Source organism: Panthera uncia (genome assembly GCF_023721935.1).
Source record: "Panthera uncia isolate 11264 chromosome B2 unlocalized genomic scaffold, Puncia_PCG_1.0 HiC_scaffold_25, whole genome shotgun sequence".
NCBI lineage: Eukaryota > Metazoa > Chordata > Mammalia > Carnivora > Felidae > Panthera > Panthera uncia.
The window spans coordinates 21,094,492-21,122,441 of NW_026057581.1; the positions used below are offsets into that span (position 1 = coordinate 21,094,492).

The 27,950-nt window shown below is 40.5% G+C and overlaps 1 protein-coding gene across 2 annotated transcripts in view; it reads left to right on the plus strand.

Moving 5' to 3' along the window:
* The window catches only part of F13A1 (coagulation factor XIII A chain), a 163,801-nt gene that overhangs the window by 100,048 nt on the left and 35,803 nt on the right, over positions 1 to 27,950 (plus strand). For both annotated transcript variants that reach the window (XM_049654887.1, XM_049654888.1), the window contains exons 9-11: positions 15,197 to 15,300; positions 16,685 to 16,773; positions 25,780 to 25,933. In XM_049654887.1, the coding sequence (XP_049510844.1) occupies positions 15,197 to 15,300; positions 16,685 to 16,773; positions 25,780 to 25,933 (347 nt within the window). The remainder of the gene's footprint in view (positions 1 to 15,196; positions 15,301 to 16,684; positions 16,774 to 25,779; positions 25,934 to 27,950) is intronic.

Here is a 27,950-nt window from a genome sequence, read left to right on the forward strand (position 1 = left end):
TATGCCATCAAGAACACCTGGCTCTTTGCCTGCCTTCCTGAAGGAGCTGATACCCCCAGGCTGTGCATTCAGTGAGAAGTTGGATCCTTGTTCTTCACCTTTCACCACCTTTTCTGCTTCTCTACCCTCTAAGTGTCTAATCCCTGCCTCCTTTAAGGACAAACCCACTCCTCACTCTCTTAGTTTTAGAGGTCCAACAGCCAACAGTGTCCCAAATTCCCTCTGGAAGACAACAGCTCTCTAGATCCCATGACTTCTTTTTGTTCAGTTTCTAAGCCATTCCTCCCCATGTCCCTTTCCATCCTGCTCACATTCCCAGGGAAGTTGTTCAACTCCTGACAATGGAGCTTCAAGAGAGGTGGGCGGAAGCTCGTGCTATCCATGCCCTCAGGATGTGAAGAGAAGGGGGCTGAGCACATGCGTGTACGCCAAGATCCATAGCTGACCCGTCTGCTTCTCGAGGTCCAGCTGATTGGCCAATTGGCAGATGTAGAAAACATCCTAACTCGGAGTTTTAAACATTTTATATGATATCAAAGATAATTGGGAAAATGGTGAATACTAAAACAATCAGCAAGTCTTTACTTCCTTTATTCCCTTTTCATTTGAAATTCAGGAGGTTTGATTAAACTGGCGTTTTCAACTTAGTTTTTGAAAATAATTGTGAACAAGCACATTTGTATTTATCCGTTTCTGCTCAAAGTTGCAACAATCTAAGCATTAGTCAGTGATCCAAGTGGAAACTAATAACAATTTTATTTTGTTTTTCCCTAAGGCATCATGGAAAAACAGTATATCAAGTCAGACTATTCTTGTAATTTTTTTCCCTCCCTCTCTTCTCTCCATGGTTTAAGGTAATACAATTAGCTCTGCCACTAATTAGCTGGGTCACTTTGGGCAAGTTGCTTGACTTCTCTGGGCTGTAATGTTCTCATATGTGAATGTATGAGTTTGGTCTTAATTATCTCTAGGGACATTTCTAGCTTCCCCCTAAAAAAAAAGTTTTAATAAATTTCACTGTTCTTCCAGCAAGGGCTTTCCTCTCATAATTCCAGAAAGTTCTAGAAAGTAGAAGTACCATATGCTTCTACAACGGTAGAGCATAGTTCTCTACCACTTGCTCTCTGTGAAGACCTGTTCATCTGCACAGGGCCAGCTGTGATCCACTCACTAGGTGCTGCTTTGCAAATTGACTTCCCATCAGCTCTCAAGGAAGGAAAAAAAAAATCAAACAGACACCACAGAAAAATTTTGTAGTTTTTGGCATCAGTGAATCTCGTTCTTTTACAAAAATTCCAACTTCCTTCAACACTTGTTGGAAAGAGTACAGTTGTTATTGTTTTATTTTTTTTCACTCTAAATGCAAAACTCTCTGCTGCAATGGGAAGTATTGACTCTATCAATAAAGCTCTTTGGAAACAAGTTTTAGAGCAGAAATTAAGCAGCCTTCACACCTGGAGGCCAGCACAGGATATAATACTGATCCTAATTCTCATTGCAGTCTCTGCACTGGGCATACTGGTTTGCATATTGTAGGTGTGTTTTTGAAGTTTAGATTGATCTATCTTGTACATTGCTTTAGAGACTCAGTGTGTTCCAGCTAGTTGGACTTTCAGATTCTTGTATAATACTAAGCTTTAATTACTGTATGTGCAAAAAAGGATTATACAAAAACTAATTCCAGATGAAAAAAAGTAGAGAAAATTTTCTGAATATAGACCAAACTGCTTACAGATGTTTGTAAAACTAACCTGTGATACATCCAGGCTACCAATTCCAAACATCTACAAAAGACATTCTTTTCAAATAGATTATCTTTTTAATGTTACCATCAGCCAAATTGTCTTTGAGGGACTCCTCTAGAGCAAGATCATGAGTTCTGTCACTAGAGAACTAAGAATATGCACTCTGAATCTATACCAGAGCCTTGAAGAAAGGATGGAAAAAGTTATTTGCCACCTCCAAAGAATCAAAATAGCTCATGCTTATGGAGTGCTTTCATTGTGCCAGGTTCTGATCTAACTGGGTGACACATAATAACTTGTTTGATCTTTTTAACAACCTGTTAGGGTACTTGCTATTATTGTCTCCATTTATAGATGAAGAAACTGAGGCACAGTAACCTAAACATAGTCAGCAGCCAATAAGTGGCAGAGCCTGAATTACAAACCCAAAGGGGTTGACTCTAGAGCTCACTTTTTAAATAATACTTTTACTGAAATATAATTAACATAACAGTAATTTTAAAATTACAAGATTTTATATTGGGCTTACAATATAGAAAGATATAATCTAAATTATAATAATAGCACAAAGGACAAAGGGAATGGAACAAAGTTTTCGTATGTTATTAAAAATAGGTTGGTATTAATCTGAACTAGAGTTTTCAGTTAGAATGTTAATTATAATCCCAGGGAAACTACTAAGGAAAAACTGAAAAAAATATATAGTGAAAGAAACAGAGAAAGAACTAAAATGGCATACTAGAAAATATCTTTTTACACAAAGTAAAGAAGGAATGAGGAATAAAGAAGAAAAAGAACATAATACATATAGCAAGGAACCAGTAAAATGGCAGATGTCAGTCCTACTTATCAGTAATTGGATTAAATGTCAATGGATCAAATATTAAGATATGCTTTATGGCCTAACATATGGTTTATTCCAAAGAATGTTTCATTCCCATTTGAGAGATGTGTATTTTGTTGCTGTTGGGTAGGACATTTTGTAGACATCCATTAGGTCTGGTTGGCTTATTGTGTTGTTCTAGTCTTCTATTTGCTTGTTAATCTTCTACCTGCTTGTTGTGTCCATTATTGAAAGTGCAGTATTGAAGTATCCAACTTTTATTTGTTAAGTTGTTTTTTTCTTTTTTTGTTTGCTTGCTTGTTTGTCTTTATTAAGGTACAAGTGACATTGGTTTTGGGTGTACAACATAATGATTAATATTTGTGTATATTGCAAAATGATCACCATAAATTACATAGTTACAAAATTTGTGTGTGTGTGTGTGTGTGTGTGTGTGTGTATAATGAAGACATTTAAGGTCTCAACTACCAACGTTCAAATAACTGGAAGTTTGTATCTTTTGACCCACTTTACCCCTTTTGCCTCCCCCCTACTCTTCACCTCTGGTTGTTAAATTGTCTATTTTTCCCTTCTGCTTTTAGATATGGGTATGTTAATGATTATTATGTTTTCCTAATAGCATTACCTTTTTGTCATTATAAAATTTCCTCCTTTGTCTCTAGTAACAATATTTGTCATAAAGTCTATTTTGTCTGACATAAATATAGCTGCTCCAGTTATCTTTTGAGTCTATTTTCACAGCCTGTTTTTCCATCTTTTTACTTTCAACCTATTTGCATCTTTGAATATAAAGTGTATCTCTTGGATAAAACATGCAGTTTTGTTATCCATCTTGCCAGTCTCTGCCTTTTGACTTTAGTGTTTAGTCTACAAGTGTTTAATGTAAGTACTGATATATATCTGCATTTTACTATAACCTTTCCATATGCATTATGTCTTTTTCTTCCCCTATTTCTCCATTACTTTCTTACTTTGTGTAAAAAAATATTTTGTGGTATAGTATTTTAATTCTTTTTCTGTTTCTTTTGACTATATATATTTCACTTTTTTCCTTAGTAGTTTCCCTGGGGATTACAATTTAAAACCATAAATTGAAACAACCTGGTTCATACTAATACCAATTAATTTCAATAGCATTCAAAAACTCTGTTCTACTCCTCCTGCCTTTGTTCTATTATTGTAATACAGATTACATCTTTCTACATTATAAGCCCACCAACACAATTTTCAATTACTGCTTTATGAAGCTGTCTTTAAAATCTGGGGTGCCTGGGTGGCTCAGTCAGCTAAGTGTCTGACTTCAACTCAGGTCATGATCTCACAGTTCATGGGTTCGAGCCTTATGTTGGGCTCTGTGCTGATAGCTCACAGCCTGGAGCCCAATTCGGATTCTGTGTCTTCCTCTCTCTTTGCCCCTCCCCCACTCACTCTCTGTCTCCCTCTCATAGATAGATAAATAAATAAATAAATAAAATCAGAAAGAAGAATTAAAAGCAAATATACATTTATACTGTTTTGTTTATTTCTCTATGTAGTTACCTTTGCCTTCTTTTTTGAAGGATACTTTTCTTAGATATACAGTTCTTATTTAACTTTTTCTTTCAGCAGTTTGAACATATCATCCCACTGGCTTCTAGCTTCCATGGTTTCTGATGAGTAGTCAGTTTTCATCCTATTAGTGACCTCTTATACATAATGAATCACTTTTCTCATACTGTGTTCAAGATTTTCTCTTTATTTTCATCATTCTGCAGTTTGACTCTGAGGTATTTAGGCGCGCGCGCATGTGTGTGTGTGTATATATATATCTATAAATGTATGTGTACACACACACACACACACATATATATATACATATATATATATATATATATATATATAGCTTTGAGTTTGTCCTATTTGAGATTTTTTGACTTCTCAGATATATACATTAATGTCTCATCAAATCTGGAAACTTTTAGCTGTTATTTTTTTCAATATTCTTTCTGCTCCTTTCTCTCTTTCCTTTTCTTCAGGGACCTTCACTATGAGTATGTTTGTACACCTGCTGGTATCCCACATGTCTCTGAGGCTTTGTTCATTTTTCTTCATAGTTTTTCTTCTGTTATTCAGACTAGTCGTTTCAACTGACTTATCTTCAAGTTCACTTATTCTTTCTTCTTTGTGTCTACTCAGATCTGCTTTGGAGACCCACTAGTGAATTTTTGAATTTTTCATTCTAGTTATTATATATTTCAGCTCCAGAATTTCTGTTTGATTCCTTTTCATAATTGTTATCTTTTTCATTGATATCCTCTATTTGATTAGACATCATTCACATGGTTTTCTTTAGTTATTTGAACATGTTTGTTTTACCTTAAACTTTTTGTCTGGTAAACCCAGTGTCTTGGCTTCCTTGGTGATAGTTTCTCTTCATTTTTAATTTTTTTAAATGTTTATTTCTTTTTGAGAGAGAGAGAGCGTGCATAAGTGGGGGAGTGGCAGAGAGATGGAGATACAGGGTCCAAAACAGGCTCCAGGCCCTGAGCTGCCAGCACAGAGTCTGGCACGGAACTCTAATTCACAAGCAGTGAGATCATGACCTGAGCCCAAGTCAGACACTCAACTAATACCCAGACGCCCCAGTGACAGTTTCTCTTGATTGTTTTTGTTTGTTTGTTTTTCTGTATATGGACCATACTTTTCTGTTTCTTTGCATGTCTTCCATTTTTAAACAGTACTAGACATTTTTTTAATGTTTATTTATTTTTGACACAAAGAGAGACAGAGCATGAACAGGGGAGGGTCAGAGAGAGAGAGAGATGCAGAATCTGAAGCAGGCTCCAGGCTCCGAGCTATCAGCACAGAGCCCGATGCGGGGCTTGAACTCATGGACTGTGCAATCATGACCTGAGCCCAAGTCAGATGTTTAACCGACTGAGCCACCCAACAGGTGCCCCAACAATACTAGACATTTTAAATAACATAATGTGACAACTCTGTAAATCAGATTTCCTGCTCCCCAGAGTCTGTTGTTGATGTTTGTGTTGTTGTTGTTGTTGTTGCTGCTGCTGCTGTTTGTTTGATGACTTTCCCAGACTAATTCTGTCAAGTGTCCATTCTTTATCATGTGTGGCCACAGATGTCTCTGCTGGGTTAGCTTAATGGTCAGTTAACAGTTGGACAAAAATTTATTTAAATACCTTGAACTAACAAGGCCTCAGTCTTACTAAGGAGCTCTCTGTTTGTTGGAGGAAGGTCTTCAACACTCCATCAGCAAATTTATAATTCTGCTGGCGCCTTTACTTCCTGCTTGCACAGTACCTCGAGATCAGCTAGAAATGAGAATTTAGAACCCTCTTAGGGCTTTCTTGGGAATGCTCACAGCCCTGCATATGTGTGTGGCCACCTAGACTCAAGAGTATGTCAAAGTTGTTCAAAGCCCCCTGTGAACATTTCAGTCCTTAGGGTTTCCTTTTAAGTTTATTAGGGAGCCAGCCTTTTATTATCACCAATTGGTGTCACCCCTTTATGCAACCATGATTTTAAACAGTTGCTTCTAATTATTTGTGAAAAACATCCTTTGGATAATGTAATTTGCACAGAGTGAAGTCTGAATCAAATCAAATAAAAAGAAGTCCTGGGAATGGAGATTTTCAGAAAACTGCCAAACAAGTTAGTGACAATTCTTTGGAGATGGCGCTTTTAGGGAGTTACAAACCCATTTTCTCCCCTTCATTGGTTGCTAGGCTGGAAGTTTTTATAGCTACCATATTTGTGAAGCTGCTGACTTTCATGACTACCATGGAGCTATGGAGAGGGGGAGTGGGAATAAGGCAAATTCAAATGCTACAAAACTTACTATTCTTAATGAGATCCATTTGTTTTTGTTGACTAAGTCTTCAGATTGTTGTAAGTCTTCAGTTCATTCACAGAGTTCTGGAAAAGTTGGCTTTCATCATGTTTGTTAGTATTCTCATTGTTTTTGTGAAGGAGCACTTTCTTGGAAGTCCTTACTCTACCATTTTAGAAATGTTTCCTTAGAGCACATTTTTAACCACTACACAAGTGATTTCAAATTAGGAGTCTACCACACTCCTTCACAGTTTTACATTTTGTAGGAATATTTTAGTATCTAGTATCATCTTCCTGACACATACCTGTTGAAAGACGTGTTATTTTATGTATACCCTTTTATTTCTCTATTTATTTTGTACATTATAGGGCATTATATTGCTCTTTTAGAAATTGTGTGTAAAAAGCTATCTATGGTCTTAATTTCAGCATAATAAAGGAATGTTATAAAATATTTGCTTTAAAACTAGGAAGGGGCATTGTTTTTTGAAGGTTGAAAATAATTTCCGTAGACTTCCCTTTCCTATGATAGTCCTATAAGAGAATATCTTCAAAGAGGACCTGAAGTCCCCAATATACTCAACATCCACTTGAGAGAAAGCAAGGAGGGAGTTTGAGAAGTTAAAAAAATCAAAGGCTACTACAAATACATCTCAGAAAATTAAAATTCAAGAGAAAGTGAGAGCCATCTGATAAATCACATAGAAAGCACTAAGATATTTTCATTAATGAGAAAAATATCATGTTTTGGTTACTCATAAATTCTGCCTAAGAGAGTCATCATACATACCATTCAATATTTACCAGTTTTTACATAATTAAAAGCTAATAAAATATAGGGGCCTCTGGGTGGCTCAGTTGGTTAAGTGTCAGACTTCAGTTCAGGTTATGATCTCATGGTTTGTGAGTTTGAGCCCCACATCGGGCTCTGTGCTGACAGTTCAGAGCCTGGAGCCTGCTTCTGATTCTGTCTCTCCCTCTCTCTCTACCCCTGCCCAGCTCATGCTCTGTCTCTCTCTGTCTGTAAACAATAAACATTAAAAAAAGAAGCTAATAAAATATACACCACAAAGGCTATACTGAATGTATTAATTTCTTTTGATGATTAATAAGACCTCTAGAAAACCTTGTATAAATAAGAGCTATCAACCTTAGAATTTTATATTCATAAAGAGCTTTATAATGCAAAATGATAATTGTGGTACCTATTGAGACTGTTGGCTGTATTTTTTTTAAATCCCTTCAATGATTATGGATAAACTTAGGCAGGATTTATTATAGGCATTTTTTATACATTAGAGTTACCCAAAACAAATCTTCTCAAAATCCAATTTTTTCTTCATTTTCAGATGGGATATCAATTCCTAATTTTCTATGCCAGAGAGAGTAGTAAAGGTGGACACGGCCTTATGTTCAAATTGAATCCAGCACAGGGAACCCAGAAGAGTTACAGGGAGCCTTCTGCTAAGAAGTAATGGCAAATGCGGGTCATATGGACAGATGACATCTACTTCCTGAGCATTTTAAGAGTTGTTTGTTTTGTTTTTGCTTTGTTTTTGCCAAATTTAGTTTTATTCTCTATCTTACCCTTTTTCTGAGGCCACAATGAGAAAAGTAAAACAGATAATCAAAACAGGGGAAGGTATCAGGGCACCTGGGTTACTCAGTCATTTGAGCATCAGCTCAGGTCATGATCTTGCATTTTGAGAGTTCAAGCCCCTCATTGGGCTCTGCTCTGGCAGTGAAGCCTGCTTGGGATCCTCTCTTTCCCTCTGTCTCTACCACTCCTATGTTTGTGTGCTTTAAATAAATAAATAAATAAATAAATAAATAAATAAATAAATTTTTTAAAAAAAGAGAGAGGTGCCCAGGAGGCTCAGTTGGTTAAGTGCCCGACTTTGGCTCAGATCACGATCTTGTGGTTATTGAGCTCAAGCCCCACTTCGGGCTCTGTGCTGACAGCTCAGAGCCCAGAGCCTGCTTCAGATTCTGTTATCTCCCTCTCTCTCTCTGCCCCTCCCCCACTCATGCTCTGTGTCTCTCTCTCTGTCAAAAATAAATAAACGCTAAAAAAAAAAAGAGGGGAAACTATCAAAAGAAGAGAAAAAAAGAAATCTATGTGATCATCCCCCAATTTTTAAAAAAATTATTATTAATAAAGCTGCTATAAAATGCTCTCAATAAACATGCAAGAAACCAGTACCTGGAAGCTTAAGAAGGGAGTGGAAAGGCTAAGGACTAAGGAAAGACACACTCCCAGAAAACTTCATAAATGGAAACAAACTTCTTAGGTACTATGGTACAGTATACCCAATTGAATACATCTGAGCTGGCATTTATCCTGTACATACTGCTAGGAACATACAGTATTTAGGCTGAGTGTCCTTTCTGATTGGTTGCAGCTTCCAGTGGATTCATGTCTGTTTCTGAGCAGTTATTAATTATTCTGAGCATCACCTCTTCTATAAATGCACCTCATAGCTTCATTTTGGGAGTTACAGATCATTCCCAAGCCCACCCCCCATCTTCAACCCCCCTCTAATGGCATCTCTCATGCTACATCAGACTGTGCTTAAACTACTTTCTCATCGGAGGACCCCTCCAATGCAAAGGACATGCAAAACAAATACCTTCATTACTTCTCTTTTTTCTTGGTGGGCAGTTGGTTTCTTTGGGGAGATGGGGGGGTGACACTAGCCTGGTCTCCCCCTGATTGGACCTCTGACTTTGAATGACAACCCCAGCAAGATTTTAAATGTCCCTTTCTGGTTTTAGTATTTCAACAGCCCCTAACTATGAACAGCTGCATTCTAAAGTAGGGTAGTGCTCCCAGCTCCCAGCTCCCAGCACCATAAAAGATTCTTCCAGCATGCCTCCCTTTCTCTGAATAATTCCTTTTTGTTGTCTTGCTTCATTACCTTTCCTAACTGACAAGTTTTTTCTTGGTCCAAGCTTTCATTTCCTCTTTGGAATGTCTTGTTAAACAAGCCTCAGAACCCACCAACTTGTCCCTACTTCTTTCAACAACTCCCACCCCACCCCATGCCTACCGCCATTGGAATGGCCAGATCTAAACAATTTCAGGGTGTGCTGTCATTTCTGTCACCAATCTCATTGCCTGGATTAAGAGTATAACAAATGAGCCAGGGAAGTGGGGCTGTGCCCATCTGCTACAAATACACAATTTGCAAGATAGATAAGTATCTTTCTTCCACCCCCTGTCATTTTTAAAATAAAAGAATTCAAACATTTGGTTTACACTTGAAGTTGGTCCAACACATCTCCTCTAGGGCTTTCTCTCGATCCTATTTGTACCTTCCCTTGAACCATAATAAAGCTGCAAAAACAGGGTTACAAGCCCACAGCTCTTTCTTCCCTTTTAGTGAAAACTTCCTGGACAGATTGTAAATGAGATGACCCTGTGGAGTGTTTAAGCAGTTAGCCAAGTTAAAGGCGGTAAAGGTCTCCTTGTTAAATTATCCACTTCATTGTCTTTGAACATCTAGAACACAGAGCCCCAAAGCCCATCTAGATCTCAGCTGTGTTCTCTATGTCTTCAACATCCCATGGGCTCTAGCAACTGTAGATATGACCTGAGCCAGTGGTTAGAACCAGAGCAAATTTTGAACTGTGCACTTACATTTTTTTTTTTGGAGGGGGGAAGGGGGTACTAGTGCATGTTTATTATAAAAATTTCAAACACTGCTGAAAAAATCATACAGAAGTCAGTCATCCATATTCTAACTGCCCAGAAAATTTCCAGTATCTCCTTAAGTATCCTTTGATATGTCTCTTTGCATATCATATTCATTTTTTTATTGCTGCATGACAAATTACAAAAAACTTAGCAGTCTAAAACAACACAAGTTTATTTTCAGTTTCTCTGGGTCAGGAGTTTGGGCCAGGTTAACTGGGTCCTCTGCTCAAGGTCCCAAGTAATGGCAATCAAAGCGTAAGCTCGGGCCGTGGTCCCATGTGATATTCCGGGCTCTCTTTGAAGCCCTTTTAGTTTCTTGTAAAGATTCAGTTCCTTGCAGCTGTAGAACTCATGGAAGCTTCCATCTTTTACAAGGCTAGTAGGAGAATGTCTCTGCTGCTTCAGGTCTCCACCTTGCTCTGTCCCTGACCTCTACACCCAGATTTAAAGAGTTTACCTGATTAGGTCAGTCCCACCCTGATATCTCCCTTTTAATTAACTCAGAGTCAACAGATTAATTACCTTAATTACATATGCAAAATCCTCTTTGCCACATAAAGTAACATAATCACAGGCATGATACACCATTCTATTCATAGATTTCACCCACATTCAAGGGGAAGAAATTATACAAGAGTGAAGGTCATTTAAAATTCTGCCTTCCACGCATATCTACATGTACAATGAACACATACACTGTGTGTGTTCTGGAGTATGATTTTTAACATTTAATATGCCATAAGTATCTATCCTGCCTAATAAATGTAGATCTGCATTTCTGTGGCTGAATAAATTCTGTTTCATATTTCAAAACAATCACATATTGGACAGTTAGGCTGTTTCTGATTTTTCTTCTTGCAAATTACACAAGGATGAACATTCAGATATATTTGTCTTTGCACCTATGCAAAGATTATTTGGTGCATATAAATTCCAAGGAAAGGGGTTTACTGAAGGGATAAACTAAACCAATGCTATGACAGTCCCTCCGAAGGTCCCTCAGCAATGCATGATGCTATTTTTCCAGTGAGGATCTGCCTTTGGTGAAGATTCTGTGGGTCCTTTGTACCAATTCTGCTGAGTTATTAGCATCCTTGAAAGAAGTTCTAGAAATCACTAGCTGTCACTGCAGGAAACAGACAAAAAGTAACATAAAGCACTTGTCACTTGTCACCCCCATCGTTATTCTCCCTCAAAAAAGTTATTTTCAACTTGATTAAATAGCTCTCAATGAAATGAGGGCTTTATTTTAATTTCCACACCACTTCTTTAGAAACCAGCAACAAGAAAACTAGATCACTTTGAAGGTTTATAATTTTCTTTTACCTTTAAAGTGACACTGTGCATTCTGATTGTAGAGTGAGAAGTCAGGTTTCAAATGAAGCCTCTGAGAAAATATAAAACCGTGAATCTTAATAGCTAACAAACAAACAAGAGTTTAATTACACCTGCCTTGGAGATGTCCTACACTTACTAAAGGTTGTCCTTGCTTTTCAACCAAGCAATTCCTAAGGGCTAGCTTTAGTGCTGGGAATGTGACGGTGAACCAGACAGAACCCCAGAAGTGAATCACTCATGTTACGAATGCATAATGAAATTACAAGATGAAAACAGAAAGACCATGACAGATCTAGATAAAGAAACTTTAAAATAACCTTTCAGGAAGCATATGTATTTCCCAACCTGCAGAGCAAGGAAATGGAATTCAGAAATGTCTGTAAATATTAGTCCCTTTCACGGTGGACCTTGAAATCAAAGACAAGCATGTGTAACCAGAAATACTTAACATCCAGCCCAAAGTGAACTCTCATGGCATGAGTTCTCCCTGGCTATTCTTCAGCAGAGAGAATGGCATGATTTAAAAAAAGCCCCATGGCTTCGGAGGTAGCACCCTCCCACTCTGTTCATGGCCGGCCTGAGAGCACAGCCATTGGCTTACCACCCACTGTCTAAGGCCCAGCCCCAACCTCAGTTCCTTATCTGAGATCTGAAACTCAAAGCATGTTTATCTTGTTCAAGGCTAACCTGGCTCAGGGTATTTGAATTTAAATAAGGAGATTCTGGCATCTATTAATCTAGGGTAGTGGTGTAACAGTGGAATCTTAGCAAGAGCCAGGATTGCTAAACACAGATTGCCCACACGGATTGTGTAGGAAGCAGGGCTATGTCCATTTGGGATTTTGCAAATGTTTCATTGCTGTTTCACTGGATCTCTCTGCCTAATGATGCACTTTCACTGTTCTGAAGGGAGGTGAGCAGTCGTGTTTAAGCTCACAGTGATCTTCCTTCCAGCTTTAGTGCAAAGATGCAGGCTCTCAAGTGGGAACCAACCTCATGTGCCTGTCCAACACCTCCACACCTTGACCTTGACCTACATCTACATCTCCCTCCCCCTGCAGACAATGCCTCCACACCCATGCATGGTCTGGCTCTCCACCTCATCCTCCTGTGCTCTTTGTATTCCCATCTTTTATTCCATCTCCTATTCTCTGTTCCTGCTTCCTGTCCACTTGTTCCTCCTCTGTAGGCACAACAATCTCTTCTAATGTGAAAATCACCAAAACAATCCTCCCTGTGTTGCATTACCTTCTAGCCACTGCCCTATCTTCACAACCTAGATCACTCTGAGGGGAGAAACCTGTGCTCCCCGTGCTCCCCTCCTCTGGCTCTGTCCTCACTCTCCTCCACCAGCAGTGCAGACACCAATAACTTGTCCAATCCCGAGTGTCACTTGTGCACGGAAAAATGTCTCTAGGATTTCACTTCCTGGGTTTCTCATGGGCACCCGAGTTCATCACGTCCAAAATTGAACTTGTCACCCACCCAGTACACACACCCCAACACAAACCGTCTTCTCTTCCTCCTTCATTCAGTCTTGGTAAATGGAGCCAGCATACTCCCTGGAAACATGAAAGTCTTCCTTCCTTCATCCATCTCCCTCACCACCACAAGCCTGTCGGCAGTACCCGCCCATGGCTCCCTGCCCTCCCAAGGGATGGAGGCCACCTCAGCTCTGTCACCCATCCTGCCACCCCACCCACCTTCCACAAAGACAGATCTGCAAATTTAACTTGCCCAAGAATAGAGCTCAATTATTTGATTTGTGATAAAAGGATCTCACAGTCTCATCCTCCCCTATGGCATAGCTCATGGTTTAAGAGCATGGGCCCCAGAGCTCCACAGCTAACCAGCTGTGTGACCTCAGGTAAGATTCTTAACCTCTCTGTGTTCCCGTTTTCTCCCATGCACACTGGAGTTAAGAATAATAGTACCTTTCTAATAGGGTATGGGAACATCAGATGTACCAATGAACATAAAAGTTTGACAACAGTGCCTGGCACACAGTGAGTGCTATGCTATTTGTCAGTTTTGTGACTTCCTGCCCATGCTTGCCTCCCACCCCTCCTTCCCCCATGCACACAGAGATGGGAGCATGGCGCCCTCATGCCGCAACAAACAGTGTGCAGTCCCCCAGACTTGCCGTGTGGGCTATTTCATGCCTCCACAATTTTGTTCTTTCATCTCTTGACTTTCTAAACTCCCACATTTTTCAGGACTTAGCTCAAATATCACTCCTGCTGTGAAGCTTTTCTTCACACCCTGAGAGTTGCCCCACTGAGACCTCAGTGCATCCCAAACCAATTTCCACTGTAGCTAAAACCACTGCTACTAATTATTTTTAAAAGTCTGAGACTTAACTATTTTGGGGCACTTATTGCATTCCAAGCATTTATATGCATTATCTTGTTTAAGCCTCACAGAAAATTGGTTTACCTATTTGTCACTCCTCCTGGATCATGAGGGTCTTTATGGGCAAGAACCTATGTGTTGGTCATTGACACATCCCCAGCACCTAGTCTGGTACATAAAGGGCACATCGTTAAATTAATAACTCTGACTTGAGCCAATCAAAGATGAGCCGAACTCAGGGATGGGAACATGTCCGAATTCCTGACATTGAAGGACATTTAGGCAAAGGATAACTGTAGTTGGATTTGAAATTCAACAGTGCTATAAACAAAGACTGCAAGAACTACCTCACCCCGTTAAATTGTTATTACTATATGAATATTTTCTATAGCACGGACGGGTTAACATGCTCTCATTTTTTTCTATACTGTCATATAATTTCAGGTCTTTCCAAGGACATAACAATATAATTCGTGATACCATTTTATTCCATGGTTTTGTCTTAAGGGTCACATGCGAAGTTCTGAAAAGTTTTGCATGACCCTCAGCTCGTAGACTGACCACCTTTGATAAAGGGTAAAGAGATACTTGTTCTGACATCTTTTTATTCTTGTTGGACACCAAGTGGAAATTTACCACAAATTTGAGACAATTATAATCAGGAGTTAATGTTATAGTTTCTATGGCAATGGCCTAAGCCCATAAACACAAGCATTTTATTGCTTAATTGTTACAGGAAATATGCTTTTTATAAATCTAATATGCATAAATATAAATATAAAAGAAATTCAAACATATATGTATTTCTATTCCAATTAACTTTTCTTTTCTACCCGTTTAGCACATAGTGCTTTCTGTTTCATTAAAGCAGAGAGTGGTTAAGATCAAAACTGTTTAGGGTGCCTGGATGGCTCAGGCTGTTAAGTATTAGACTCTTGATTTCAGCTCAGGTCATGATCTCATGGTTCATGAGATCGAGCCCTGTGTCAGGCTCTGTGCTATCAACACAGAGCCTGCTTTGGATTCTGTGTGTGTCTCTCTCTCTGTCCCTCCCCCATGCATGCATGCTCTCTTTCACCCTCTCTCTCTCTCTCTCTTTCTCTCTCTCTCTCAAAAATAAACATTAAAAAAAAACCTGTTTAATGCTCTGGGTGGTCTTGAAACTGATATTAGAGGGAAAGAGCCATGTTCAGATACCTGGTGCCCTCCCATGGTGCCAATGGAATGCATCTTCCCAGCAAACTCAAGGCCAGAATATCTCTCGGAGTCTTCAATTTGGTTTAAGCCGTTCCAGCAATTTGTATATAGCATATTTGCAGGAGTTTGGGTCAACTTTTTATTGAATGGGATGGGAAGTTTAATCTCACCAGAGTGGTGTTTTCTCAGGAACTACCACTGCTGGAATGAAGCCTGGATGAAAAGGTCTGATCTTCCTGTTGGATTTGGAGGTTGGCAAGTCGTGGACAGCACCCCCCAGGAAAACAGTGATGGTAAAACTTCATCTTCCCTCAGGGAACTTCTTTCACTGCCATCTTTATTTTGCTGTTAGGATTGCTTTTGATGTGTGGGAAACACTCCCTTTGGGAACCAACATCAAAAGTGTGCTTCCTGGGCACATGTACAGTATTAGCTGCCTGTCAATCAGGTTTAATTTCCTTTCAATGGCTGGCTTTCCCCTGATTATTCTATAACTGGTAAAAAAAAATTTTTTTAAAAAGCACAAAACTTAACATATATAATTCATCTACTCTTGCTTTGATAAGCAGTTTTGAAGACAAGAGAAAAAAATATATCTGTGTAAGCATTTTTGCTAGGCTCTAAAATATACCTCAGCCCTCTGTGATATACAGTTATAAGATATAAGGCAGTAGAGAAAATAAGGAACTCAAAAAATAGTTACAGATCATCCTTTAAATTGTTGTTTTCCCAGAACCTGATTTCTTTTTATGCTGTTTGATTTCTTCCAAAACTTAAGTATGTGAGTATTTGTCATCTAACTTACAGGCTATGCTAAGCAATGAGCGGCAGCTGTGACCTCCCCCAGACTTTTATAAAATCACATCATAAGCCTCCATTTCTCTTTAATATGATGATAAACATCAGTGGCCTGGGGACATTATGTTTACTTCCTCAGGTGTTGATATGAGATATTGACGTATGTATATATACATATATATCCATAAACATTCATTACTTATTCATAAGAGTCTCTTATGCTTTATTTATGCTGGATTTTGAGGAAGAATGTTCAACACTTTCTGGTGTTCTGGATCATATATCATGAGGAGACATCAGAGATGACTAATGGCAGTTAATTTCTTATTAACTAGAGTTAGCTGGTTAAAATAAGGAACTTTATCAAAGTATTCATATACCTACTAACTTCCTGAATGCATGTTGGGCATTGATCAACATGTGTGGTTAATGTCCAAATTTCCCTATTTAACACTTGACATATGTCCATAATGTCCAAAACCAAAAACCAAGAATCAAAACAAATAACAACACAACCACTAGGGACACATTACCCTTTCCAACATTCCAAACACCAGTTGGTTGTAAAAGGATCAAGCCTATGTAGGCAAACAGCTCGGTACAAACACACTTGAGTATGTGTTGTATGTGGAAGAACAGACACAGAAATAGTGATGCCCTGTATGCTTCTCATGGCTTCAAAAAATTTTTTTTGAGGAGGCATTTCCAACAAAGCCATCTTGATTACACATGTTGGTCATTTGCCCTCTCTGACCATGGGAAGCATTTGGGCTAATTCAGCAATGAAGTTGGGAACACTTGCCTCTACAGAGCCTGTATCTGTGTCTGGACAGAATTGAAGATGACAAACTCATACTTCCCTTCCTCTGTGTGATGCAGGGATGTATCGGTGTGGTCCAGCCTCTGTTCAAGCCATTAAGCATGGTCATATTTGCTTCCAGTTTGATGCACCCTTTGTTTTTGCAGAGGTAAGTGAAAAACTGCAGAAAAGTGCTTTCTTCCCCAACCTGTTAACACTTGAAAAATAATACACCAGGTTGTTACTTCTAAATTTCTCAGGTACATGGCATGTGTTTCATGTCTACAAAGTTAACTAGACATCATTCCAACCTCTAGGCTCTTAAATTAAAATGCAGTTATTACTTAACTTTTTTCTTTCTTTGATATTCTAGGATTTTCTCCTTGAAAAGCAATTGCGTTACTAACCTTACCTTAGTTTTTCATGCCCATGAAATAGGTATCAACTGCTCCTAAGAAATTAAGTGGCTAAGTGAATCTTTCAGCTAAAGATTGGTAGAGACAGTCCATGAATTGAAATTTCAGAGCATACTGCTTCACTCCCAGACTAACCTAGCTATTCATGTAAAAACAAAATTAAATGCACGCCAGACATGGTGTTAGTCTGGGAACTGCAACCGATTTTCTGCCACTCCAGGCCATCCTCCGTCCACAGGGAGGGAGAGCCAAGTTGCTGGAATATGGAGGGGAGGGAAAGGCAGCCTGGAGGCAGCACACTTAATGGGTTGATGGGGACACTTTGGTGAAGGGTCTGAAATTCTGGAAGATGTGGATGGGGACTAGAAGCAGATGAGGTGGTTGGAGATTACTCCAAGGAGATCTCTAAAATTCAAATTAGATATAAGAGGTGTTGGTAAAGGAGAAGGCTGGGAGGCTGCTGAGGGCAGGGAGTAGAGAGCAGAGAAACATGTGACAGGCTGAGAGGCAGGATTTGCCCAGAGTATAGTTTCACCAATAAACTCAGTGGAGTAATGTCTGTTGTATACTGAGTTCTTACTATATAATCACTTTGCCTACCATTTGAGGCTCTTAGCCACCCTTTAAAGTTGGTATTATGGGAACGCCTAGGTGGCTCAGTAGGTTAAGCATCCAATTCTTCATCTCCACTCAGGTCGTGATCTCACAGTTTGTAGTTCAAGCCTCTTATCGGGCTGTGTACTGACAGTGCAGAACCTGCTTGGGATTCTCTCCCTCCCTCTCTCTCTGCCCCTTCCCTGCTTACTCTCTCTCAAAATAAATAAATAAACATTTAAGTAAAATAAAATAAAATCAGTATTATGATTCTTCCCATTTTACAGAAAAGAAAATTGAGGCAGAGTGGTTAAGTAACCTTTCTACATTCATTGAACTAATGAATAATAATGCTAAGATCTAAAACCAGGCAGGTACTTATGCTCATGCCAGTAACCATCACACTCTATTACTACTCAGGAATGAATAAATACCTGTTATAAATATGTGGCAGGCACTGTCCTGTGGGGAATTCAGAAGCCTCTTCCCTTAAGAATATAGATTCTTGATGGGAGGTGACAGTACACAAGGCACATCAAAAGTTAAATAACAGTAATACGAGAGACGGTGGAACTAATTGTCAGATAAGCAATGTAGGTGATAAATGATCTATATTTAATACATGCAGATTTGTTAGTTGAGAAATATGGGTCAGGAACTGAGTAGGACAGTAAAGGCCATAAGACATGGTCCAGGGAGGGAGGGTGATATGAGGGCAGACAATAATGACACCTGTGTGATAGCCACAGTGGATGAGCAGAGCATTGTGGGAACACACGGAGGCCAAGGGGGTAAGAAAGATGACGGAGGAAGGAAAGAATTTTAGGCAGAGGGGACAAATTGAGCATCAGGATGGTGTGTATGGGAAATTACAAGCTGTGCAGACTCACAAAAAGTGATGCATCAGGGGTGTCAAAGATGAAGGCAGAAGGAACTGGAAGTGGGGACTTTATATCCTCAGAAATGGTTACTCCCCTCCACCACAGGGGAGAGACATAAGCCTGAAGGAGCCTGGACTTGAAGGTGGTGCCTCGGAGGGGTGGGGGAAGGGGAGCTGGGAGGCTGTGCTTTCTCCATTCCCACCTGAGAAGGCAGGGGCCTGAACCCCCCCAAATGACAACAGCAGAGCAGGGAAAGTGGAGGCAGCATCCAGAAATGTTTAGGAAGTAAACATTTAGGAAGTAAACATTAGGAAGTGTGAATATTTAGACAACAAGATCGGGCATTTGAAATACGCAAAGGGAACAGTATTTCTTCCACGGAAACTACCATTGCAGTTGCTAGAAGCCTGGGGGAAACAGGCAGACCATATTTAGAATTTCATCCCCTTGATTTCACTTTGGGATTTGAAGATTTCTCCCAACCTCCCCAGCCGCCAACTGATAATTTACGATGCTGGGAGAACCTCTTAATGGGAAATCACTCTAAAATTCACAAAGACTTGTTTTCATATTTTTATTGTGCTTTATTGCTGCAAAGAAGGAGACCTCTCTCCAAGAGTGCATTGCCTAATAGCTGTTAATGCAAACGCTTTTTGCTATTATTAAATATAGATCGGGGTGTTATGCGTGTCATCGGGATTCACAGATCATAATTACTCTTCTCTCAGCCACTGCAGACTTGTCTGACAGAGCATACAATTTGTTGCTTTGGCACGGGCTGAGCCCCAGGGCTGAGCCATTTATAAGAGACACTCAAGCTGTTCAAAATGTGTGAGGAATATTTTCTCAAGGGTACCCAGAGTAAGACCGCATGGGGGGCATCGTATTTAACTTTAATGAGAGTGTCCGTGACTCAGGTTCATTCTACATCCTTCCTTCCCTTTTCCATCCGCTGGCTGCGGAAGCCTGCCTGTTGACACCCCAGGCGGTCGGCCGAGTTTGCCTTTTCTTGCCTCTCGCTTCGCTGACTTTCTTGGTCATTCCTTACTCACTTCCGGGCTGGATTAAACATCATGTTCGCTGACGTGTTCTGATCTTCTCAGAGCCATGGTCTCCTTCAGTGAAAGCAGAATCCAAAATAAGAAGTGAAGGGGAGCAGAGGATACAGGCTTCCAGTTTTAGAACAAACCACAGGGATGAAAGGCACAGCACAGGGAATGTAGTCAATGATGTTGTAATAGCGCTGTGTGGGACAGATGGGAGCTACACTTGTGAGCGCAGCATAGCGTATAGAGAAGTTGAATCACTGTGTTGTACACCTGAAACTTATGTAATATCATGTGTCAACTGTACTCAAATTGAAAAAAATAAAAAAAAGAGGCATGTGCATGGGAAGCATTCCACCTCTGCCCCTTTCCCTCTCCTCCTCCATTGTAGAAATGTATTCTTCATGTGTCTGGATTTCTTCCAGGGCTTGATGCCATGCCCACTTCTCTGCCCTCCTCCCTTCTCATGCTCTGAGAAGGCCTCCGTTTTAGAAGCCCATCTGCCTTTTCTCTCCCTCGCTCGTGGTGGCCTACAGCTTCTAAAGGGAGAGAGCAGAGCAGTCCTAAGTCCAGAGTCCCCTCCTGAGTTCCCATGTCCACTGAATGCTTGGGAGTTGCTGCTTCGCTTCTATCTTAGCTTCTTACTGTCTCTGTCCTCCCCTTCACACCATTCCATCCCAAACTTGCACATGCATGCACATTCCTGCACATGCACACTCCCCCTTCCCTCCCTGGCACTGAGCTGATGTTTGCAGCAATGACAGCTAGTCCCCCGGGGCCAGGATAACTGCTCCATTGCTCAGAAGCTACGTTGCATCTTCCTTTGCTCTTGGTCAGCAGTTCTCAACTCAAGGTTATTTCACTACCACTTGTTAGTCCATTCTTAGGGTTCCTATTTGATCTAAAATAATTTTTCTATTTATTCAACTACCATATATGATTTGGGAATCAGATTGGCTTCTCTTCTTAATCTTCCTCATGCATCTTGCTGAAAATACCTTCCAAAAACACCATGTGTCCACCCAGGTCTGTGATCCCCATTGTTACCCTTTGGGCTCGGTACAACACTGAGCTCTATGAACTTGACCCCTAGCCCACCTCCCTTCTGCTTTCTTACCCCTCTCCTGTCTATTCTCCATAAATCAGCCAGAACTGTCCTTTAAAATTGTAAATAAAACACATCACTCCCTTGCCCCCAACCTTCTAATGGATTTCCACCACTGTAATAATAAAATTTTGCATAATAAGTCTTTATAAGATTCTGTGTGATCTGGCCACTGGCTTTCCTGCCACCCCTATCCCTTCCTCATTTCCTTCCAGCCATCTTGACCTTGTTCTTCTGGCAACATGCAAACATACTCTTGTTTCTGAGTCTTTATATATACCGTTCCTTTTCCTAGGAAAGCCCTCCCCAGCCTCCACCACACTTTGCATGCCTGACCCCTTGCTGTATCCAGGTCTCTGCACAGGTCACCTTCTCAAAAAGGCCTTCACTCCCCCCACCCCAACCCCACCTAAAATCTCACTTCCTGCCCTTTTATCCTTCTATCCTGCCTTAGTATTATTCCTTCTCTCCCTTCTAGAATATAAGCTCCACGAACGTATCCTCATCACTGAAAGCAAGTTCTAGCACACTGTAGTCATGAATAAATACTTGTTGAATGAATGATGGATGGATGGATGGATGGATGGTTGGGTCAGTGAACCAAGCCAGCAAGCTAACAAAATCTGATGCAGAGTACACTGCTGAGAACAGTCTCAGAGTGATAGGATCCAGATGGTGCCCTCAGGTGCTGGCAAGTCCTGGCGGGAGATAAGGCCCAGGGATGGGGCAGCAGAGAGCACACACAGGTGCCTGAACATGTAGCCGACCCCTACAGGCTGAAGGAATGGCAAGCACAGGGTAGACGGATGGCAATTGTGCCAGAAAGGCTCTCCAACCAAGCAGGTACCCAGTGCCTCCATATGCCCCTAGAGGAGCATCACTTTCTCTGCACAGCCTATTTTGTAGTTATCTCTACTTGAAAGTGAGTGAACAAAGCAAATTTTCCTGGACCCTGAGAAGAGTTTCCATCCTTATTGGTAAAAATTGTAGCTTCTGCCAGCAGTAGACATATGCTCACATTCCATGGGCACAAGCAGAAGTTTGTAGAGAGGGGACCCTTAGCCCACTGCCCCAGCCCACCTTTGCTGAGTCCCTGGGGCTCAGCACCTCAGCAGAGGCTGACTAGGAAGTGCCTGTGTGACAAGGAGGCAAAGGTGTGGTGTACTGAAACCAGCACTGGGTTTCACGGTGGGATGCCCACATTCTGCATAACCACATCCCTTCACATGTAGGGATAGGACTAGAAGGCCACTAAGACTCCTTTCCATTCAAAAGAAATTACCCTTAAACATAGGACTTTCTCTAGCAGTACTAATCTACCTTTCAGCCCTGCAAGAATGGGAATTTTAAAACCAAGCTCAGAGATATTGAGTAACTTGCCTAAAGTCATACAGTGTAGGTCCAATATTCTTTACAGCATCACCTGTATTTATAACAGTCTACCACAGACATGCAATTGGCCTTGGATGGGGGCCTATCACTGGTACTTTTTTTTAAGTTTATTTATTTATTTTGAGAGAGAGAGAGAGAGAGAGAGAGAAGGGGAGGAGCAGAGAGAGAGGGAGAAAAAGAAAATTCCAAGCAGGCTCTGCCCTGTCTGCTTGGAGCTATACTTGGAGCTCATGAACTGTGAGATCACGACCTGAGCCAAAAGCAAAAGCTGGATGGTCAACTAACTGAGCCACTCAGGTGCCCTAGGTTATCACCAGTACTCTTTTAAGCACTCAGGGGCTCATATGCAGCCGAAATGGAGGACCATTACACTGGTGGCTGAAACCAAAAAGAAAGCTTGCTAATGTCAATTGGAAAGAATACTTTCCCTCCACACTCCCCCGACATACATATGCAATAGCCATTTCAAATGTGGGTTTCTCCTCTCCTCTCTCCACAAGGGACAGTACTGCTGGGCTGGCCTGAGATTTTAGCCCACATAAATTTCCTAAGCTCTATACTCCAGAGGAAACAATGAGTTAGCCACTTTCATATTTAGCCTTGTCTCACTGGAAAACTAAACTGTTGTAAGGGCTGTTATTAAGAGGATATTTATCAGCATTGTTGCTATAATTAGCAAGTGGAGGAGGGAGCTGTTTGGGCTTGTATGGTCTCCTCCAGAGGGAAAGCCAAAATTCTCAGGAAGCTCATTTAGTTTCCTTAACTCCCCCCCCCCCCCCCCCCCCCCCCCCCCCCCATGATAAATATTCCTTAGGTGTCTGCTCTGTCATTGCCTATTTCTGATTTCATATTTTGGCCTTTCATATTCTATGGCTGGTGCTGTGAAGCCATGGTTATTCTGCTAAAGAACAAGGCCACCATTTATCACCTCTCAGACATCTGAGGCCCATGGAACCACCTGAACCCCAGGCATGAAACCATCTCACCATCTCATGGCAGCACTCATGGTCTGGCAGGAGCATGTGGAAAAGGCAATGCACGATGAAGGTCAGGGAATGGGTGAGCCCAGGTTGAAGGTTAGGGAACAGGCTGTGGGCCAGCCCAGGATTTTCATTCTCTAGCAGGAACCAACTATGTGACTACACACACTTTGCTGACAGCTTCTTGACCCACTTAGCAGCCTCATCTGTAAAGTAGGGATAATAATATATATTATTATCAGATGTCTATGGTTGTGAGGTTTAAATTACATAATTTGTAAGTGTCCCTGAAACCTCATGGTTATTCAATAAATGATGGCAACTTGTTTTCTCCTTAGTAGAGGTCAGATTTCATGTAAATTCAGAGCATTTTGTGAGAAAGCAGCAAAAAGTTGTTCTTCTTAACCTCAATTTGGAAAGTTAGGGTTCTATCATCAAGTTCCACATTACCTAATAAGAACCATTATATTTTTACTCAGTTTTAAAGTTTATATGCCATGCTCACATAGATCCTATCTCACTAAAACGTTCTTATGAAATTGGCAGAACAAGTATAATTATTTTCATTTTATAGAAGCAGGAATGTAAGTTTCTAAAAGTATGCATTCCAGATCAGAACCCAAGGTTCTTGCAGCTGATCCAGTGTGTCTCTCAAATACCCTCAGATATCCTGGCAGTGGCCAATCTCTCTATCTGTCATAACCTTCCTCTCTCCATTCTGTTTTTTTCTTCTTTTTTTTTTTCTTTATTCTCTTTAGCTTTCTTGGGGTATGATTAATGTAAAAGATTGCACACATTTCACATATGCATCTTGATGAGTTCAGACATACCCATACACATGTGACACCCTTCCCACAATGAAGGAACTACACATGGCCATTCCCTCCCAAAATTTCCTTGTGTTCTTTTGTGAGTTTTGGTTGTTTGGCTATGAACACTTAACATGAGATCCTTTAGCTTGCTAATTCCTATGCATCTTCCAGCTTTCAACTTGGCTGTTACTTCCTAACCACGCCCACCCTGGCCCACCCCACTGCCCCAGGTGCTCCCATGGTATCTTAGACGTTCCCCCGCAAGGTACTTATTGTACCATATTGCTGGGGTGCTCAGGTCTGGTTGTCCAAGACAATATTTCAGAACTTCTTTTAAAAATAATAGATGTAGGATCACCTGGGTGGCTTAGTCAGTTGAGATTCTGGCTCTTGATTTTGACTCAGGTCATGATCCCAGGGTTGTGGGAGCATGGAGCCTGCTTAGGATTCTCTCTCGCTCTCTCTCTCTCTCTCTCCTCCTCCTCCTCCTCCTCCCCCTCCTCTGCTTGCTCTCTCTCTCCCTAAAATAAAATTTAAAAAATTAAATATAAAAAAATAATAGATTTAGGGTCCCACCCAAGACCTCCTTGATTGGGCATCTATTTTTTTAAAAGTTCCCCAGGTGATTCTAATGCACAGAATCTCCTTTATTAGAAAGTAAATCCTACAAGGGCAGTCAGTGACCAAATGTATTTTTTCCATCTTTAAGACTATAGCACTACAGTATTTGGGCAGTATTACTTATATATTAATTTATGATATTATTATTATTATTATTTATTGACTGTTTGATCCACTCCAGGCCCTATGATAAGTAATTTACAGACATCTTTTTAGTTAATTCTGGCAACCACCCTGAGGAAGGTGCTATTATTGCCCTATTTGAAAGAGTAGGAATCTGCAGCTCAGAAAGCATTTTGTGAACACATCAGGGACTGTTTTCAGCTGGAGCTTCTGACAGTGCACCATAGTTGGTATTTCCTACCCACTCCCATGCTAGTAAATGGGATCCCAAGAAAGTGGTTGTAAAGAATATAAAAAGAGACACTGTGGGAATCAGCCTTCAGGCACAGCTTTAGACATTGTTTCTGAAAGGTAGAGTATAAGGCAGAATGTCAGAAGAGTTTGGGGGTCAGCCAGCATGGCCCCAAGATGCTGTTCCCAAACACCACAAATAACATGGTTTAGTTGCTGAACCACTAGAAAATTACCTGAATTTTTCCTGATGGCCTAAATTTTCTAATTTTTCAATTAAAATGCTTTTAACTGCAAGTAACAGAATTAAAATGACTTAAACAAGAGGAATTTAACTATAATTTTCTTCTCAGTCCTAAAGGAAGCAGTCCCAAGGTTGGCTCAGATATTTAACAGCACTGCTAAGCCCTCATGTGCTTCTTATCTTTCTACTTGGTCATCTTTGTATTGTTGGCGGTATTTCTCTTCACTGTCCCAGGGTGGCTACAGAAGCTCCAAGTATCATGTCGCTTCTTGTGAAAACATGCAAAAGCCAGAAGGAAAGGGCAAACTCTTTCCTTTATAATGGAGGAGAATCCTTCCCAGAAGCCACCCAGCAGACTTCCTCTTCTTCCTGGCAGTAGGTCACATAGCCACTGCTGGCTTAAAAGCAGTCTGGGAAAGCAAGTAACAGGCTTGGTGCTTTTGGCTCATTCTGAGGAGGTGGGATTCACCAGGAAGAAAAAGGGAAGAAAGAAATGGTTGATGCTTGAACAATCAATAGTCCAGATACTCTTAACTTATGACACCTGGTGGCTAATGGAAGCTAGGCTGCCCTTGAGATTCATTTTAAAATGAGTCCAGCCCTGTGAATCCAATGTTGTTGAAGAAAGGAACATGTCAACTGTAGGGATCCCAGATGACTACATCCCTGAGAGAGATTTTGGTGACAAGGACATTGAATGATGGCTAATGCTCTCCTCTCCTGTTTTTAGGTCAACAGTGATCTCATTTACATTACAGTCAAGAAAGATGGCACTCATGTGGTTGAAAACGTTGATACCACCCACATTGGGAAATTAATTGTGACCAAAGAAGTTGGAGGAGATGGCATAAGGGATATTACTGATACCTACAAATTCCAAGAAGGTAACTTACTGCCACTGAATGAAGATTTCTTTGCCCAAGCTTGTTTGGTACTTCCCCACTGTCACTATGAAATGTGTCCTGCAAAATGAACTATAAACTCTCATGAGGTAAACACACCACATCCACAATTTTCCTTGTAGTTCTCTTTGTTTGCTCTGAGCAAAATTCCCTTTCACATGGCCTGTGAAAATGATTTGGTTTAAAGTCATGTCTATTTTCATACAATATATAGAATGTATTCTTGCGCACAAAAACACAAAAGAATCTTAACTTCCAATAATAGAAAACATTGTCTAACTAGTATCATTTTAGTTCAATTACAGAAATTTAAACAACCATTCACATTTGTTTAGTACTTTATGAACTATTTTCACATACATTGTTCCACTGAATTATCACAAAAGTCCCTTGAGACAGATAATACAATATTAACAGGACAGTGTGTTCTCACTAATTCAGGCCCATTAGGTTTCAGTTATAAAATAATGTTAATGTTAATAATAGTTATTGTGTAGATGGTTTCAAATGGAGCCGTTGAGTTCAAGTCCATTTCAATCAGTACCAGGTGCCTACTCTATGTCTGGAATTGGGTTTGGTGGCAGGGATCCCCATGGTGAGCAGGACCCAGTTTCCATTCCTGGAAAAGTGATAGGATCATCATGCAGAAGGAACTTGGGGAACAAAGAAGGAGGACACTCTGTCCAACCAGGAGATCCAGAAAAAGCAGACTAAGATAAGAAAAGTCACAGACCACAATTAAAGAAATATAGACAAGGGCTTCCAGGCAGTGGGAACATCAATGACTAAAGGCATGGAGGTGTGAAGTAGTGTGTGTTTAGGGTCCTGAAGACATTACTAAGCCATCAGTTCAGAATGCCTAGTGACTGGAGACAAAGCCACCCAAGGTCAGGAGTAGAGAGGAGGTAGAGGAGCTTGGGTGCCTTGATGGAGAATGTGGAGTATATTTTACAAATGATTCACCAGCAGAGGTTCTTAGGAGTGGCATTTATTTTACTGAATGGATAGAAATGACAAGTAATTAGCATATACCTAAATATTCATCAGTATTCCTGAAGTGCTAAGAAGTGCAGAATTTGTTTTAAATATTTTAGACAGTCTCTCTGCTCTTATTTAAAAAAGCAATTTGCACTATAAAGAGAAAGCTTGCTGAATTGAGAACTCTCATGCATTGTATTAGAAATTCAGGATTTTTGTCATCTGAACTAGTGAGATTTTGCTGCATTTCTGAAATGGTTCATTCTCTTCTATTGGTTATCATCCATTGCACAACATAGATACAAAGTTGGGTTTTTTTTTTTCTTTTTGGCTTTTTCCTGAAATGAGAGTTTTTTTCAACCATAAGTACAATGAAACCAAACAAACAAGTAATGCCCTCTTGTAATAGAGTTACAGGCAAAGAGGCCGGGAAAGGAAAACTAAAAGTCCATAGAAAAAGAGAAAGAAACTAGCAGCAATATACACACATTTATTCGCTCATTCATTCAACAACTTGCTATTAACCACCCACCATATTCCCAGCACTATGTAGGAACAAGATGCACAGTCTAGCTGGAGAGATTCTCGGAAGCAAGCCCTCACTGAGTTATGCAGCAGGTCCCTGGAACAGGGGCGGACAGATGCTGCAGGGCACAGAGAGGGGACTTCCAAGCCAGACTCAGGATCCTGGAGGACATTAGTGATGGGCTCACTGAGACAGAAGGATAAACAGGAATCGGCCAGCTGAAGCATGAGGAGAGAGTTCTCCAGGAAAAGGCAGCCCAGTAGGGACTGTAGATAAACTCCTGGTGTGGAAGAAGTCCTGAGCAGTGTTGAGAGCAAGAGGCAACCCTGCAGGGAGCCATCCAGACAACAAGCTGTCTTGTCTAAACCACACAGCAGAGCACCATTTTCATTAGCTGTCATCTATGGAGGTGGCAGTGAAAGCCAAATCAGGGTCAGATGTCAAAAAAGAAAGACCCCCTTCCCCCCAGAAAAAGAAAAAACTCCACAGCAGAGT